Below are 17800 nucleotides of genomic sequence, written 5' to 3'. Positions count from 1 at the left end.
GAGGCATGTCCCTTACCAAGGATATCTATCATTTTTGTAACAAAAATTTTTAATTTAACCTTAGTTGAGTTTTTAATTGATGATAGTTACTCTGATTGAATTTGTCAAAGTTATTTTCTTTAATAAAAAAAAGCCATTGCTTTATAGATTCTTTATTGCTTTGTAGGTTGATGTTGACCTTGTAGGCTGGCTTAACCTTTTTTAATATTATCAAGATTTATTAGTTCTTCATCATCCAAGTGGAATGATTATTGAGAATTGGTCTTGATTTTGTTTCAAATAGTCCATCATTCTTGGTATTGATATAATAAATGTTGATGCTAACCTTGCAGGCTGACTTAACCTTCTTGAATATTATTAAGATATATTAGTTTTTCATTATTCGAGTGGAATGATTGTAGAGAACTGATCATAATTTTGTTCCAAATGATCCATCCTTCTTGGTATTGAAATAATAAATGTTAAAGATAGTCTATCTTTTGTTTTTTAATAAATGTTCCAAAAGATCCAATGTTTATTATTCAGTGGGTAGCAAACTTGCTCCATCGTAGGATTTTTGAATGAAAATTCTTTGCCCATAGGTTAAAGGTAGAAACTTAAAGATATTGAGATTTTATTATTTCACAATCCAATGTTTTTACTTTGTCCATCATAGATATTTTTGTTTAGAACTGTCATTGATTAGTTGATAAGAACTTCCTTAATGCTTGGTTAAGCTGTTCCAAATTCTCATTAATTTTTTCAAAATATCTACCCATCAATTTTTGAATTTTTCATATTTGATAGGTTTAGATAAATCTCTCTTTGAAAAATTCCAATAGACTTGTAATATTAAAATGGATATAGCAAAAATATTGACAATTTTTTGTAAAATCAAGGAATCAGACTGCTCTATTATCTAGGAAGACAAAAAGACCAAATTTAAGTTTAAAAAAAAAAAGGTGCCAAAAAAGACAGTTCTTTGACAAATAAATATAGCTATGTAAAATAAACTCTTTCTCTTCTGCAAAGCAATTATATTATGCTCCAATGTCCATCACTATTTGGCATGAAAAAATGAACCGATCAAGGAAATGCCATGAGATGTCATACTGTTAGCATAAGAGTTGAAAAACAGTGTATCCTGGTCAATGCCACCTTAGCAATAAAAACAGGAATGGCCATGGATGACACGTATAACATTATGGTGCTCAAGCAATATCTCACTACAACAGAAACACTGAAAAGAAAAATTTTACCGGGTCGATTTCAACTAAAGCAAATGGTCTCAGATTGATGGTATTAAGCACCTTGGCTCTTGCAAGTTTCTAATTTTTACAACTTTCGAATAACTCATTGACATGTTCTTTTGTTTGATTGCAAGCAGCACTCTCCAACAAATAATCATAAACCGGGAATATAAGAAGAAAACTGAGCAATAGATTCCGTTTCACACTTCTAATACCATAGGAACATGAATACAAAAGAAAACCAGTACAAAAATTCAACCTTGAATTCAGATGGAGCTATTGGAACAATAACTCTTGTCAGATCCTTTGAAGCCCCTCTAGATCGTAGAAAGTCCAACACTTCGAAATTGGTAAGTGCACCAGCATTAGCTTCTTTTCTGCAAAAGACTCAACCTTCTTACACTTCTTAAAATAAAAACATCGCTGCAAAAGAAATGGGGAACAATGAAAAGAAAGTGGGCAACAAATTGACTGAAGTAGCTAAGCATTAAACTTAAAGCAACAAAAAACTAAAAAGTAAGAAGGGAAGCACATACATCTTCATCCTCAAGGGTAACAGAGATGTGAATAATTGACTATAATTTATATCGGTAACACAGCGCACAAGCAGTGTCTGCTGGATGGCTAGATCCTGCAAATATAAAAACAAATCATATATATATATATATATATATATATAAATAAAACAAAAAGCACCTTTATTTCTAGAATTTTGCCACTTATATTCCTAGCCTAATCAGTACCAAGTACACAGACGGCTGCAATAAATCAAACAGTATGAATAATAAAAAACCTTGCTAAGCTTTTGAATATTCTATTGCTTATACTTATAACTCATAGGAATCAAGATGTTAAATTTGATATTGTGAAAGTGATAATAACGGTGTAATCATGCCAGATCGAGTTGATCTTTTGCCATGCTCAAGCTCAACTCTGACTTTAACCTTGAGGTTTGAAGCTCAACTCAAGCTAGGCTCGCAAATTACAAGAGCCGCTTGATTAGACTTAGAGATCCTTCTCAACTCAAAAGCACTACTGAAATCCCTATTAGAAGTAAGAATTTAACAATGGCCTACAATAAAATCGTTAATCCAAGTCCTTCTCCAAGTGAGATCTACATCAACAAAGTAGCAAACATCAGAAACAATACATAGCCAAATAACTCTATGAAAGAATAAATCAGAAAAAAAAATTTCAACCACTTTCTCAATATATTAAAACTTACTTTTTCATGAAAATAAGCAAGTTATTTGATTCGTCAGTCTCAAAAACCCTTTTTTTCCAATTGCTAACTTCTTCCCCTTGTTTTCATTATATAGTTAATTAAGTATTTCGATATAAATACATACAGACAGATGTATATCAATAGGGTCTTCCATGGTGTTTTTTATTTAGTTTAGTGCGAAAGTACCGGCTTTCTCTGTCGAGAAATTCAACGGCATTTGCAACAAAAATGCTGCTACACTTGATTGCATTTTTCCCTGAATTACCAGCATTTAAAAACTGCCATGATATGTGGACCGGGAATATAGGTGTTTTACTTTGAAAGCATTTTTCTTGGAAAACCTAATTACTTATGCAAACCTAACATTTACTAGTGTCTTTGTGCTAACTCTAAACAAATACAATCCAACTCATGCAACCAACTCAAGACCTGCCAGAAAAGCAAATTAACTCAATAATAACAAATAAGACTCTAATAAACTCAATAAAACTAAGTATTACACTAATAATAGTTACAAACTTAAGTCTACTAACAAGTTAAGACTAAGTGATCAAGAAAACATTTGCTAATTAAACAAGTAAAAAATTGTACTTACCACATTATAAACCAATAAATTAACAATAGATATTTAAGTTCTAAAAACAATCAGAATAAGAAGTGAACAAACAATGGGGAGGTGAAAAGATCACAATTCTACCAGCAGATATTCTTAAGAATACATTTAATATTAAACTAGAAATAATGGGGAGGTGAAAACAAGGAAAACTATTAGTATTTCATTCAAAGATTAATCTACGACTTCTCTATAAATAGTAAAATAGAAATTATTTCAATTGTTCATGGTACATATGATAATGATTACTAACATGAATCTTAACAAGCTCAAACAGAAAAAAAAAGGGCAATCAATAACGTGGATCTTAAAAAGCTCATGCAAGAAAAGCAATCTCTGAGATCTAAGTACCGGCAAATCTGAGAAAGTAAAATACTTTACGAATTTTGTTGATTCAAGGAGACTAATTTTTGTAATAGTAATGAAAGCCCTTTTTAAGATTTAAAGAATAGCATGGATGATAAAATGCCTGTCCGAAGGTGATTTGTAGATTTAACATGGCTGCTGGTCAAGGGAATGACTTCAGCCATATGTTTGTTTATGGCAGATTGTACCAGGTGACTGGATTTTGAGGAAAAAAAAAAGGCAATTTGGTAAACATGTTTACAAGTTCTCATTGAAAAAAAAAATTGAGGGGCAGCCACAACTTTACCTGTGGAAATGGAACAAAGCGGAGACAGGTTCTATTGGCGGGGCTTCCAAGGATGACGAAAGACACTCATTATACTGCAGGCAATAGTTTTAGAATGGTTCTGCCGTTATTCGTCAATCTCTGCCGATCTCATAAAGAATTTAGAATGCAACAGAAGCAAATTTAAGATTTCTGCTTTTATGCTTTACTTTTTCTTTGATTACTGCTTTTGATTTGAACTACAAATTCCTGAACAGTCATTTTGGCCTTAAGCATCGAAACTGATACTATTAAATTTTGTAAAATTCAAATAACTTGAAATGCATCATCATCGAGAGACACCAAGTTCAGTTCCAGAATTTTATACTTCCCTTTCTCATAAATAAAAACCTAAATTACTCAGCTAAAACAAAAATTAAACATATTTAGGGATAAATGATTTTTATTCATCCAAAGAAAGTATGATAGCTGCTACAAGTAAAATAAAAGTTACCAACAGGTTGATATACCAGGTTATAAACATCCAAGAACAAGCTAAAGAAAAGAATCTAACAAACAAAGCAACTGAACTCAAGAAAAGTAATAAAAATAAGCACATTCAGCGAACCAGTCCTCGGTTCAGCCACAATTCCTGTCATTGAAGAGGAAGAGTGGAGACTGCAATAAATTTAAGGGAAAAAGCAAAGAATTGTAATTACTTTGAAGATGCAAAGCTACGGTGAGAAGGGGACAAAAAGATCCACCAGCAGTGGCACCAGGAAGAGAGGGATTGATGCAGAGGATGCTGGGTTTTCAGGCAAATCAGCTGTATTTCCAAAACATTGAAAATCAGTGAGCATACCTCAGCAACTATGAAGCACGGACACTTCTGAAGCCCCCCACATACTCGTGTCTTATCCATGTCTGACATTTTAACACTTGAGACACGCCGAAATATGTGTCGAACTTGGCTGGATACAACAAATAAGAAGAAAAAGACAATTCTCGTGTGAATAACACCATATGTTATTTTATTATTGTGTCTATCATCAGTTTTTTTTCACAACGGTAAATATCTTTTAAAAATCAGCCCAATATCTTCCATATATTTTTAAGTGGTGATTACAATATAAAAAATATTTTTTATTGCCGTGTCCTGCCGTATCCATGTTCTCATTTTCTAGAAATTATCGTGTTGTCTTGTTCATATTGTGTCGTACTCGTATTATGTATCAGTGTCCGTGTCCATGTCCGTGCTTCATAAGCTCAGCAACCATTTTGGGAAGAAGAGATGGCTTGGGGAAGGAAAGGAAAACCAAGAGAGATGGGAGAGGGATTTCAAGAGAGATGAGTAAGGGTTTTCTGATTTTGGGAAGGAAAAAAAAAAGAAGGAAAGCTCACTGAAAATGGCTAGATAGAAGAGATAGCAATGGATAGGGTACCAACTATTTTTAAGGTATCCATTCCCAAACCCGATTATATTTCATACTATCCAAACCCTACAAATACCCCAGATACTTTTTGAAACGTTCATACTAAATCCTACCCTAATAATTTTGACAATACTTGTTAATCATCCAAACCGTTTAAATAACCAATTAATAAATCAAAGTTTGGCTCTCAGACTAATTTAAAGGACCTCGATTACTTGACCCGAATTTAAACTCATAACCGAACCCGAATCTAATCAAGGTATACACCAGTAACTTCCCAAATCCCATTCCATTGGCTTCTCAATACACATTTTCAAAGGAAATGACCCCAACAACAGCATAGAACAAAAATCATCAAACCAATTATTTAATAAAATTCGATTATTATTTCCTTTACACAATCACAATGGAATTCAGATCAATAATACAATTAGATAGAAATATAAAACGACAGCCATCAAAAATAATAAAATGAGACAACGAAACCATTAAATAAAAATAAATAATATAATTGAAGGGTCGTTTGGTTTTGTTTCCCTTTTCTGTTTTCTGGTTTCGTTTTCGGGTCTTTTGAAATTTGAAAACAAAAATATGTTTGATACGTTCTTTTTGTTTTTTTTTTTTTATTATTTTTGAAAACTGAAAATAAAGTTTTTAAAAGTTTTAAAAATTATTGAAATCAGAAAAAATAATGTTTTCAGTTTTTTGGAAACAATTTGACGCTATTGCCACATGGATACTGTTCACATGAATTACAATTAAATCACTACAATAACGCTATAATTATTATATTAATAAAATAATATTTTTTATATAAATATTATATTAATAAATAATATATTAAAGACATTATTATATTAATATTATTATATTATTAATTACCAAAGAACCTAAAAACTTTAATCACATTTTTTATATGCTTTTTTTTCTCATTTCTTAAAAAAAAAAAACGTTTTATCTAAATATATTTTCAAATTCAATAAATTAAAAATAAAACGAAAATAAAATAAAATAAAAATTTCAAAACGATATAACACACAACAATACCAAACGACCATAGGAAACCCACAAAATGATTTACGCCAAACCTAAAAATATAAACTAGCGTTATCTCCTAAAAATAATTAAAAAACTAAGAAATTTACCGGTAGTTGGGTGTAGGGTGCGGGCGTGCTACGGTGAGGGGCTGCAGGCAGCAAGCGTGCGGCGCTAAGGCACAGGCTTGACACGGGCGTCGCGTGCTGGAGTCGGTGCAGGCGTGAAGGCTGGTCTAAGGCTGAATTTATCGGGGTGCAAGGGAGACTAGGTGCAGGCTGTGGGCCGCCGCGCTACGGAGATGGGCGCGGCATATGGATACTATATGCTGGTAAGAGAAATGGATAATTACAAATGAAAAAAAAAAAAAAAAGGGAGAATCATTGACGTGGGTAACGGTGAAACAATAGTGGGCAGTGGCTGGTAGTGGTAAAGAAGAAGAAGAAGAAAAAAAATACGTGGGGGCGCTAATGAATAATTTGGGCTTGTACAAGACGAAATAATTTAGGTTTTCTTTTTTTCTTTAATAATAATTTGGGCTTGTACAATCAGGCCCAAAATACATTTTAATTAATTTTACTTAATCCAAAGAAAATCCTTTGTCCCCTGTATGTGCTCTTTGAGGGAGATAATTCGGGCCTCGGTGAAGTGAAAAGAAATTTGTTCCCTCTTATACTTCCAAAAAAATTCGAATTTAATTTAATTAATTTATAAAATTATTTTTAAAAAATATATTTAATAAATTTAAAAATTGAATTCTAATACCTATAAATTTTTTTTTATCCCCGTTAGTAGTACCAAAAACTTGAGATACTTCCCCATGTTTCAATCATGTGTCCTTCCTTTTGTCTCGGGGTGATTTTGGCTGTGAAGATTATAATGTGAGTGCAAAAATAATAACTTGATTGTATGAAGAATTTTTAATAAAGTTAATTTGAAATATGAGTGTAATTAATAATGTTGTTGCAATGAGTAAAATTATTACTGCAAATAAAGGTTTTTTTAAAGTAATCCCTCACCCTCATTGAAAAGCAAAATTTTTTATGGAATATTGAGAATTGATGAAAATTGCGCATGGTTCACAACTTAAGTCTGAAACAATCTGAAAAAATAGAGGCAGAAAACACAAGGCAGAATTGTAGTGGTCCCCCAAAAATAGAGAAGAAAGTGTCACTCATCGGAGCATCCCATGCTCCTAAACTCTCATCAGTCCAAAAAGAACAATTTGTCATTAACAAAGCAAACAACTATACAATTTAATTAAAATATTGTATGTAGCCTGAATTCAACCGAATGTTTGATTCATCCAAGTCTGAAAAAGCATCATTTGAGACGGTTTCTCAGAGACTGTTATTATTTACAGCATCCATCTGACAATTAATCTGACAAATAAAATAGTCACCAAAGTCTTCGATTAACTTTAGTTAATATAATATTAAAATGAAATATTATAAATCAAGAAGATCTGTCCCACCATATGTAACACACCTAAATCTAAGAGCCAAAGGGTAACTTCTTAAAAAATGACGAAACCAAAGAGCTTAGCTAAAACAAATATATAAATACTAAGCACAGAGAATCAGCGGTGTCTTTATCATCTCCAATATCATCATTCCTTCACCAAAATGAGATTCCTTTCTTCTCCTTTTGACCATCCCGGTCCAAGATACTCAGTTTTCTTTGCTGAACAGTGAAAGATCATGGAACTTGGATCACATGGATTTGGGTACTTTGATTCGAAGCACTTTACTCTTTCCAGTTCAAAAATAAAGAACAAAAGCCCACAATCCCATTTGGATAATATTTTCTTTAGTTTCAACTTTTTTTTTTTTACAGTGGAAACACACAAAAATCACAGCCTCATCAAATCATGGAGGCATTTGATCCTATAACCCCCCAATATGTAATTACGCTTTCTGTCAGATTTCTCCCCTCGTGTACCCAAAGCTTCAAATTCTATTTCTATTGTTCTTCTCTGCAGCAATGGAGAGGAGCCTTGACACACCCTGAGTCCAAATATCATACTCTCTCTGGTTCCTGCACTCAAACTCCACAACCCCGCGCATCACTGTCTTCAATCCGAAGTATTTCCGATTCTCTCCACCCTCAAGCAAGTGGCGACCGGGCCATGCCGGCATATCTTTAATCACCTCCAAGACCACATCTGCAGAAAAGAATTCATAAAGTGATGAAGGTTAAAGATTAAAGACAATCCCTTTTGATCTTCTTTTACTTTAGTGACTCTAGCTTTCTCAAATCCCCAAATGGAACAAAGACCCATACATCCATTTCAGTATTTTCACATTATTAGAGAAAGACAAAAGTAATCACTAACTCTTTTTCTTTTTTGTAATGGTCCCAGCAACATGTCTACTCTTCATCTTCAACATAACCTGAACAAAAAGAAGTTTCAAAAGAGTTAAAAAGAATGTGAACAAAGAAGAATGGACAGCAGCCGGATCTATTTATCTCATAAGGCTTTTTTAAATTTTAGATTTTTTATTTTTGTTCAGGGCTTTTTACAAAGGTTCACACTCATAACATGATCTAAAGCACAATTGATTCCCCAATAATTGAGCAATTTAATCTTCCATTAAAATATATCAAATTCCAAAACATGACTATGAAACAAGAGAACCATACCTGGTTCATTTTATTTATATAAACAGAGACAATCTTCCAATGAAGATCACCTGAAACAAACAAAACAATAGTTTTGCTAAAGCTGTCATCATTTGGAACTAAAAATGGCTAACTAAAACAAAAAGTGTAGGAAAAATCGAATAACATGCGTTCAAACCCTGCATATAAAGGCAAGCATCTGCCAAATTTGAACCAAACTCAAGCAGAAAAAATCAAACAGAATTGTTCTCCCTATGCCAATTTAATTTTGAATGCATTTCCATAAACAGCTTCTAGGCATGAAACTAAATGTACAAAACAATCAAACAACAATCTGAGGAAAGAACAGGGACATGAATCAATGAAGATTACCTTTTCGAGTGCGCTTGAGAAGATCACAACCTCTAGCAAGCAATTCCCTACTGCATATTCCCAAGAAATTCTCTTCCGGAACAAGCTCCCCACTAAAGCTACCATTAGAGCTACCATTGCTTCCATTGCCACCACCTTTATCCACAGGAATAACAGCTGCTATGTTCCATACTTCCTTCAGGGCCCTTGCCTTCAAGGTGGCTGCTCCTCTTAATGCTGACATAACACCCAGAAACAATTTTCCACAATTAATTCAACCATTCCATTTGAAAATGAAAAACAAATGCATTCTAACAACTAAATTTCATTTTCTTAGATGATGAATTATTTCTATGTACCTGTTGCTGCCCCAGCAGTTAAGGTCATGATACCTCCAGCGGACCGGACATTGACTGCAGAGCTGATTACGGAGGCCAAATGCTCTCGCTCAGCCCCCAAGGCTTCTGCTGCCTCCACGCATTGCGCAGCAACAAGGGCTGCAGCTGATGCCACTGCCATATCGGTCTTTGCCATCTGCTCATCCTTTCCAGCACTCGAGGAGGCAGCAGTGGCCGCCGCAATAGCTGCCACAGCTGCCGCAACCCCGGCAACAGAGATAGCAGCATGCAGCTGAGCATTATGAGCCCGTGTTTCTTCTTTCTTCTTCTCCCTCCTGTCCTTCAGCCATCGTCCCACCGTCTTTCCACCACCTGTCACGGCAGTTGTAACAGGGGTAGCCGCAACTGTTGTGGTTGTACGGAACTGCGTGTTGAGGGAATTACTGCCCCGACAAAATTGCTGCAAAGGTAAATGTGAGCCAGTCATTCCTTGAGTGCATTGTCTTAAGTTGGGATTAAAAATTCAAAAAAAAAAAATCCTCTTAAGATTATAACAACTAACCACCGCCATTGAAAGGCTGAGTTGTTTTCTTTGGGTCCATTACCATTAAACTATTAGACCATTAAATGAAACCTTTCAATTTGGTGAATGCTAACAAATAGCTTTGGGCTTTGGGACCGACGAGTCCCGCGTACTTCCTACCAAAAGGACAGTGAATATTTTGGAACAGAAACTGAAAGAACAAACAAGGGCAACTTTGGAAATCCGAAAAAATATAGTACTAAACAAAGTAGAAACACTCCAGTGAAAGCAGGAGCTTTCTTTCCAACAAAGTAAAAAAAACATAAATTCATTTATGTTTTTTTCAATTTATTTTACATCGAAGAAAGTGAAGCAAAACCATATGTTACACTCTTACTTTCTTTTCTCTCTGTCTCTGTGTCTGGGATGTATTAATAAAAGAGGGCTTTGGTTACAGAGAAAGCCTGAGATTTATGCTTCTGAGTCAGTGACTCAGAAACTCAATCCGTGCTCTGTTCTTGCCTAAAGGTGTCAAGAAACAAACACTTAACTACAAAATAATTCCTCTAATGCTTTTTCCTTTTGGTTTTATTTCATTTTACCAAATTATTAATTGAATGCAACCATGTTTTAAGGGAAGTTATATGAGTTAAGAACTTAAAACAAACCTTAACATCATCAATCTCTGAAGGGGAAACTGGAGGACTATCTGTCAAGGAACCACAGCTTTGAGCTCCAGTTAATGGTCCACTGCTATGAGATAGCCTCCCTGATGTTCTTGGAGATACTTCTTGCTGCTAACACAAAGGAGACAACAGAAAACCTTCAACAAGAGATTTAAAAGGGGAAAAAAAAAGAAACAAAGAAAACGGAACTTCTAAGAGATTGAAAGATTTAATTATTGCACAAGTCCATAAATGTTCCTATAAAAAACAAAGCAAAAAACTTTATTTTGTTTGAATGAAGCAGAACAATCCAAAACGGAGAAAATGAAAAGTACCCAGATGTTGAAAACCAAAACGAGAAACATTTTAAAAAACACCCCTTCAGAAACAACAAAACAAAACTGAAAAGAAAAAAGTTAAAACTAAAAACCAAAACCTTTAAAAAAAAAAAACTCGTCTTTACATGGGGGGTTGTTCTGCTACACTTACCGACTGTGACATGATTCTCTCCATGACCATCTGGGAAGTTTCAGAAGAAGCAAAAGAGAAAGGGTTGCCCGAAACTATGCCACTGTCTTCAAGCTCACCCGCTATGTCTTCTTGTATAACAACGTTACCACTCGAAGAACCTTCTAAAAACATTTGATGAGAACCAGCAGCTTGCGAAGACGGAGGAGCTAAAGCCCTTGAAACTTCCAAAGCCGAAACACTCCATGAACGTGACAAGAACTCCATGGGTTCACGTGGTATCTCCGGTGGCCGGAACCGCAACGGCACCGGTTCAGGCCTCCACGGTTCCACAACTGGTTTCTCCATTTTTTTTTCTTTGTAGGAAGGAAACTTTTTGTGAGATAAGGAACTGAGCTGTGTTTTATATAGCGTAAAAGTGTTGGGGGAATGGTCGTAGTTTTTATTGAGGGACTTTAAAGTTGTAATTTTGAGTAACTATGAAGGATAAAATTGGAAAGATGGGCTTTTTTTGGTTTCTGTTTTTGGAACCCTTGAAGGGGACTTGGGTGTCACGCGCTAGATGATCAGGTACTTAAATCCAACGGCAGGAATTAATCGGTGATGCGTCATTTGGTTTGTAGACTTTTAAATTTCGAAAATATGTGATTTTGGGAAGTGACAGTAAAGGAAAATAGGTGATTGTGTGTTATGTTGATTTTAAAAACTATAAATTTTGTATTTTGCTTACGAAATATAACATTATTTAGTGAATTTTTTATTATATTATTTTTTATATAGGTAATATTTATAAAATTATTTATTTAGTATTTTTATAACTTATTTATTTTACAAATGATTTAATTAAATTAATTTATATATTTATATAAATTTATATATATATATATTTGATAATTCATTAATATATTCTTTATACATTGCGTGTCAAATATATATACATAATGTTATAGATAATTTAATACATCTAGTTAATTTAATAAATTAAATATGAAAAATATTCAATTTCTTAATATAAAATTTAATAATAGACTATGTTTATTAAAAACAACCATCATCTATTTGCATGTAAATTATAGTTGATATTAGCTAACTATCGCCTATTTGTATTAGACCACATTTATAAAAACAACTGTCTTATTATTTAAAAGACCTAAAACAGAATAAAATAAGAAAATTTTAACTTTTTTTATTATTTAAAGAGTTAAATATAAAAACAACTCCTCTATTATATATTTTTTATCAATTTAATACTTAAAAAAATAAAATTTTCAATATCGTATTTCAACTTTCATTTTTTCATCTATTTTGGTACCCAAAAGTAAAGCTATTATCAACTTACTGAATTAACATTAACATATAATAAGATGTTGATACATATAAAAAAATTCAGTCAGTATCACATCATCAATTCTTATACCAACATTAAAAAAAAAAATTTCTAAAAAATATTCACAAAAATTAAAAAATATTCTAAAATTTTTTTTTAAAATCTAAAATTTTTTTACATGATAAAAAAATTAAAAAACTAAAATATTTAAAAATTTAAAAAAAATAATGAAAACATAAAAAACAAAAAAAAAACTCAAATTTTTAATAAAAATACAAAAAAGACTTAAAAATAAAAATTTTAATACAAATAAAATTTTCTTAAAATTCAAAAAAAAAAGATTCACTAAATTTTTAAATGACTACATTTATCATGAGAAACATAGTCTACTAAATCAAAAAAAAATTATCAACTAAAAATAAATATTTTGTTATGTGCATGTTAGATTCGGTGTTAGTTTATGATGTAATTTTTGTGATATTGAAGGGTATAATTGATAAAAAAAAACCAATTATTCAATGTAATAATGAATAAATTTTGCTTTTCACTAAGAATATTAAAAACCTCAAGAAGGGAAGGGCTTTTGATTCCAAACTATTTTTTTCATTCTTGACACTATTAAAAGTATTAGATTTTAGGAATTTTAGATTTCACAAATCAAATATAAGAATCACATTATGAAAAATAAAATTCTTTAAGGGAATCTTAGATTATACAAATCAAATGCCCCTTAAAAGAGAATCAATCATTCTTAGGTTATTTTTGCAACTTTTCAGTATTCTATGAGTTAATAATACCTATAATCCCAAAACTTTAACCTAAATTTTATTTTGGTCCCTAAAATTTGAAAAATTATAATTGAATCCCTAATTGCTCAAAGTTATCATATTTTTGCCGGTCTAAATTGACACTAAATACCCTATTGGTGTCACGTTAATTGTATTAGCTAACATCTTACGTATCAAATGAGGTGCCAAAATAGAATTTTCTCAAAATTTAGAAACCAATGATGAAACTATATCAAAATTTTAAGTATTTCATATATATTTTATAAATTATTAAATTTAAAATAATAATTTTATTTTTTTGTAATATAAATTATTAGTTAGATTTTTCGTTTTTAATAGCAAATAGATTTTCAAATTTTAAAATTAAGTTAAAATTTTCAAATTCCTTCTTTTAAAAAATTGCATATCATTTTTTTAAAAATTTATTTTCTATTAAAATATTGTTTTACTCATTAATCATAATAAAAAATATTCTTATCCAAAAAAACCTATTTTTTAAAATAATAAATACCTTTTATTTTCCTTTTTCAAATATCTTTTATAAATAAAAAAGGAAAAATAAAATAATTAAAGAAAATTTTTTATTTTTTATATTTCAAGTATATTTTATAAAATATTATAATTTAAAATATTTTATATTTTTTCTTATGATATGATTTATCTAAAATAATATTTTTAATAGAAAGTATATTTTATAAAATATACATGAAAAAGGAAAAATAAAAGATATTTAATATTTTATTAAATAATAGATTTTTTGACACAAAATCATATGTTTTTTTATTATGTTTTATTAGTAAGATAATGTTTTAATAGAAAATATTTTTTGCTTATAAATGATATATAATTTTTTAAAAAAAAATTTGAAAAAAATTTAAGTTAATTTTAATTTTTTAAAAATTTATTTTCTATTAAAAAACAAAAAAAATCCACCAAATAAATTATATTATAGTAAAAATATAGATATATTATTTTAAATTCAATATTTTATAAAATATATGTGAAATTTATACAATTTTAAGATAACAGTATCATTGGTCACTGAATTTTGAACAAATTCAATTTATATGGTTTTATAAATAAAATGATCAAAATAGAATAATTTTGAGCAATTGAGTATCAAATTAGATATTTTTTTTTTTAAATTAGGGATTAAAATAGAATTCAACTCAAATTTTAAGGATCACTGATGCTATTATATTTTATTAACTAGTTTTTTTTCAATGAATTTCAATTGAAAAAGTTATAGAAGTAACCTAGGAATAACTATAAATAAAGTTAGAGATTTTTTTTTGAATTTTTATTATAAAATATTTTTTATTTAAAAAAATTTTAAAAATTACTCATTTTTACAAAAAAATTGTCTATCTATATTTTTCTTTTCAATTTAAAAAAAAAAAAAACTCACATAATGAATGACTCAAATTCTAATTTATATTACAATTTAATAATTTTTATGCATGCTTTTTTAAAAAATTTATTAAATATGTATTAATCATGATAAAAACAAGTTTATAGATTAATTTCTCTTATTAATAATTTTTTGATTGTATATTTTCATATTGATAATTAATTTTTTTTCTCATTGTTAAGTAATAATTGAAATCATATGTTGGTAGTCAAAAATAGAAGAAAAATGCCACTTATATAAACGTAATTTAAGCCACTTTCAAAACAAGCTAAAGTTTTGAAAAAGTTGAAAAACTTTGAAATATTTTAATGGAAATATGAACATGAATGATAAATGCAAATGAAACCTTAACAATTTTTAGTTTTTAATCACATAAATGCATAAATAAATTCTATTAATGTATCTTTTCTTCTTTTTTTTTTTTGAAAGTTCTATTAATCCATTTTATTTAGAACATTAACATGAAAAATAAATAAAACAATGAAATGAATGTTATCCATTTATTATTTGTCAACTAAATTTGTTGTATTTGTGCAATATACTATTAATACTATTAATATTGCACAACATTAGAGTAGGTGTTAGTTAATTTCATTTATATGGGTCCTTGCGTTGCATCCTTTTTCATTATTATTGTGACACTCCAATCTTATATTTTGATATTCTGACGATCAGTTATAATAAATAAGTAAAGATTTAGACATAAATTTATTGAGGTATCTTTTATAAGATAAAATTATGAAACTTTTAATCAAAACAGATAATAACTCATAAGTTAAGTGCAGATCTTTATAATTAGTATCAAAGTGATCACCAATCGAACAAAAGTTAAGTGCTATACTGTAGGAGTCACCTTAAAATCTTGAGAAAATTAAGTGTTACACGATAGGAGCCACATTTAGAATCTCAACATCTGGTATGATTTTGGTTCTATATGTGCTTTTTGTTAAACTTGACGGAGACATAAAATTTTAATGGATGGAATTTATGACACTATAATCTCATATAAAAATATTCTAAAAATATATTATAATATATAAGTAAAGAATTAAACCTATACTAACATAGCGCCTTTAGTGGATAAATTCATAATACTTTCAAGTCAAAATGAATAATAAATACATCACAAGTTAGGTACAATTTTTCACAATTATATATGTTTAATAATTATTGATTATGTGCAATTAAATTGTTTTTTTTTGTTAATTATTAGTTTTTCTCTTGTTCTTCAATGCTTAGCGTTACATTAACGAGGCCACAAAATTTTAATCCAAAACCATCTTTCTTAAAAAAAAATTTTGCATTGCATCAGTTAGGTACAACATTTAAAATAAAAATAAATTAAACCAACATATAATGAACTTAAGTGACAAACAAAGTGTGTATCTTTTTATTTGGGTTTGAATTCATCGAGAGGTTATAGAAAGCAATATTTTATGAAATTGTTAAGACTGGGACAGATAAACTTATTTGAATCAAAAAAGAAATGTACTTATCAAAGCAAAAAAATAAAAATAAAAAACCTCTTGCCGTTTAATAAAAAATAAGAATAAGTTAATGTACATTGCTTTAGTTTCCTATTTCAAACACAGGACAAAATAATCTTGGATTTGGAAGAAAATATCAAGGATTTTATAATTGAGTGTCATGGGAGCATTTTTTTTAATGTTATTGTATTAGGTAATGTTAGTTCATAATCTTTGAAACTTATTAAATTAATTATCAATTATTATATTTAATATAAAAATATTATATTATTATAAATTTAAAATTTTAATTAAATTTAAAAGGATTTAAAAAAATTCATTAACAAAATTCATTTGATAAATTTTTATTTAATCGTGTAATATTTAAAATACCTACATAAAATAACGATCTGAAATTTATGGTTTTATACTCATTGAAATATATATAATTGATAAGTGTGTCCAATGTTAACTAGTTTTTAAATATACATAAGTATTTGCTACACATGCGTTGAAAATGAATGATTTAATATATATAAAATATAATTATTTTTATATTAAAATTTATTTTTTTAATATTAAAATGATTAAAAACTAATATAGATACTTGAAAGTTAAGTTTTGTTGTCTTTTGGGGGTATGCACATATCTTATAATAGAATGTTCATCCTACTTCGCTGGGATTTGTTTTGCAAATATTTATAAATTTTTTGTTTGAATTTAAAAATAAAAAATGATAATTAATGCAAAAATTATCATAAATAATAATAGAAATAATGAATTAAAAATATTTAATTTACAATGCATTTTCTTTCATTTTGTATCTGTGTTATTGTGAGAGTTAAATTTTTTATTTCAATAAATTTTATTTTTAGAAATGTTTTGTTTTTGTATATCCTAATATATACTAATTAATAAAATCATATTTATTAATTACAAAAATTAAATATATTAAAAATATTATTCGTAAACTATGTTATAATTATGTATTTGTAAGTGTAATAGATAAATATATTACATGACTTAATATTTAATATTAAATTGATAATTTAATTTTTATAATTTTTATTATTCTTTATTTTAAAAAATTATTTAATTCATAATGTTATTTTCATTTTTTCCCCAACAATTGTTATTTTTCTAAAAAATTTATTTATCTTTATTTTTAAAATAATTTCATAAATTTAATTTTTGCACAAAAAATAAAAACTAAATATAGAAAATAAAATATAAAGAATGGGCTATGTTCTTTAATTATAAATGGGTTAACCCAAAAATGAATCCAAAAACAATTTTAAATTGACCTAAGATGGATTGGGGCTTGGTTTTGTAAATCCATTTGACCTCTTATTTTCTTTGTTTACATTATTTTTACCTATTTATTCTCTAAAACTTATTATTTTAAATTCCAAGATCTATATTAAAAAAAACCTAACCCTAATTCGTTTTTAAGTTCTCTTCTTTCTCTTTATTGCCACTTTACTTCTCTCTAAAAAAAATCTATATTATCTTTGATTTGTCGGTCTATTTCCACCACCAATGCCTGAACTCATCATATGATCATTTCTCTTTCTTAAAAGTTTCCTCTGACTTAATCCTTCCCCATCCATCAAATTTTTCTTTTGAGTTTTAATCAATAAGGGCTAATTTAGCATTGCTGTAGCGGTTGGAGAAAGTTTGGGTCGAAAAAAGTGTG

General features: G+C 29.2%; 2 protein-coding genes across 14 annotated transcripts; both read right to left on the bottom strand.

Annotated features, from left to right (window-relative positions):
- Nucleotides 1–1253: 1253 nt before the first annotated feature.
- On the bottom strand, nt 1254–6799 carry LOC111306659 (uncharacterized). Of its 12 annotated transcripts, none has more exons than XR_016332091.1 (5): nt 6256–6799; nt 4397–4648; nt 3720–3793; nt 1766–1860; nt 1254–1652 (listed from the first exon to the last, which is right to left on the bottom strand). XR_016332091.1 is itself a non-coding variant. In XM_089751867.1 (4 exons), exons 2-4 carry the CDS (start codon nt 4606–4608, stop codon nt 1438–1440), a joined length of 312 nt encoding a protein of 103 aa, XP_089607993.1. In that variant the 5' UTR covers nt 4609–4648; nt 6256–6799; the 3' UTR covers nt 1254–1437. The 12 variants fall into 12 exon arrangements, 1 of the variants encoding a protein (XP_089607993.1); XR_016332085.1 differs by having other exon boundaries at nt 1254–1606; XR_016332088.1 differs by having other exon boundaries at nt 1254–1606; nt 4540–4648.
- A 1113-nt stretch (nt 6800–7912) lies between these two features.
- Nucleotides 7913–11521, bottom strand: LOC111307350 (VAN3-binding protein-like). Of its 2 annotated transcripts, none has more exons than XM_022905358.2 (7): nt 11134–11521; nt 10648–10773; nt 9478–9916; nt 9140–9355; nt 8789–8838; nt 8481–8538; nt 7913–8309 (listed from the first exon to the last, which is right to left on the bottom strand). In XM_022905358.2, the coding sequence occupies exons 1-7, from the start codon at nt 11458–11460 to the stop codon at nt 8095–8097; spliced, it is 1431 nt and encodes a 476-aa protein (XP_022761093.2). In that variant the 5' UTR covers nt 11461–11521; the 3' UTR covers nt 7913–8094. The 2 variants fall into 2 exon arrangements, with proteins under 2 accessions (XP_022761093.2, XP_022761091.2); XM_022905356.2 differs by having other exon boundaries at nt 10648–10776; nt 11134–11520.
- Nucleotides 11522–17800: the final 6279 nt, after the last annotated feature.

Source organism: Durio zibethinus, chromosome 22 (assembly GCF_047325235.1).
Source record: "Durio zibethinus cultivar Kanyao isolate XHJ-2024 chromosome 22, ASM4732523v1, whole genome shotgun sequence".
In the NCBI taxonomy this organism is placed as follows: domain Eukaryota; kingdom Viridiplantae; phylum Streptophyta; class Magnoliopsida; order Malvales; family Malvaceae; genus Durio; species Durio zibethinus.
This window is presented reverse-complemented; position numbering and strand designations above follow the sequence as displayed.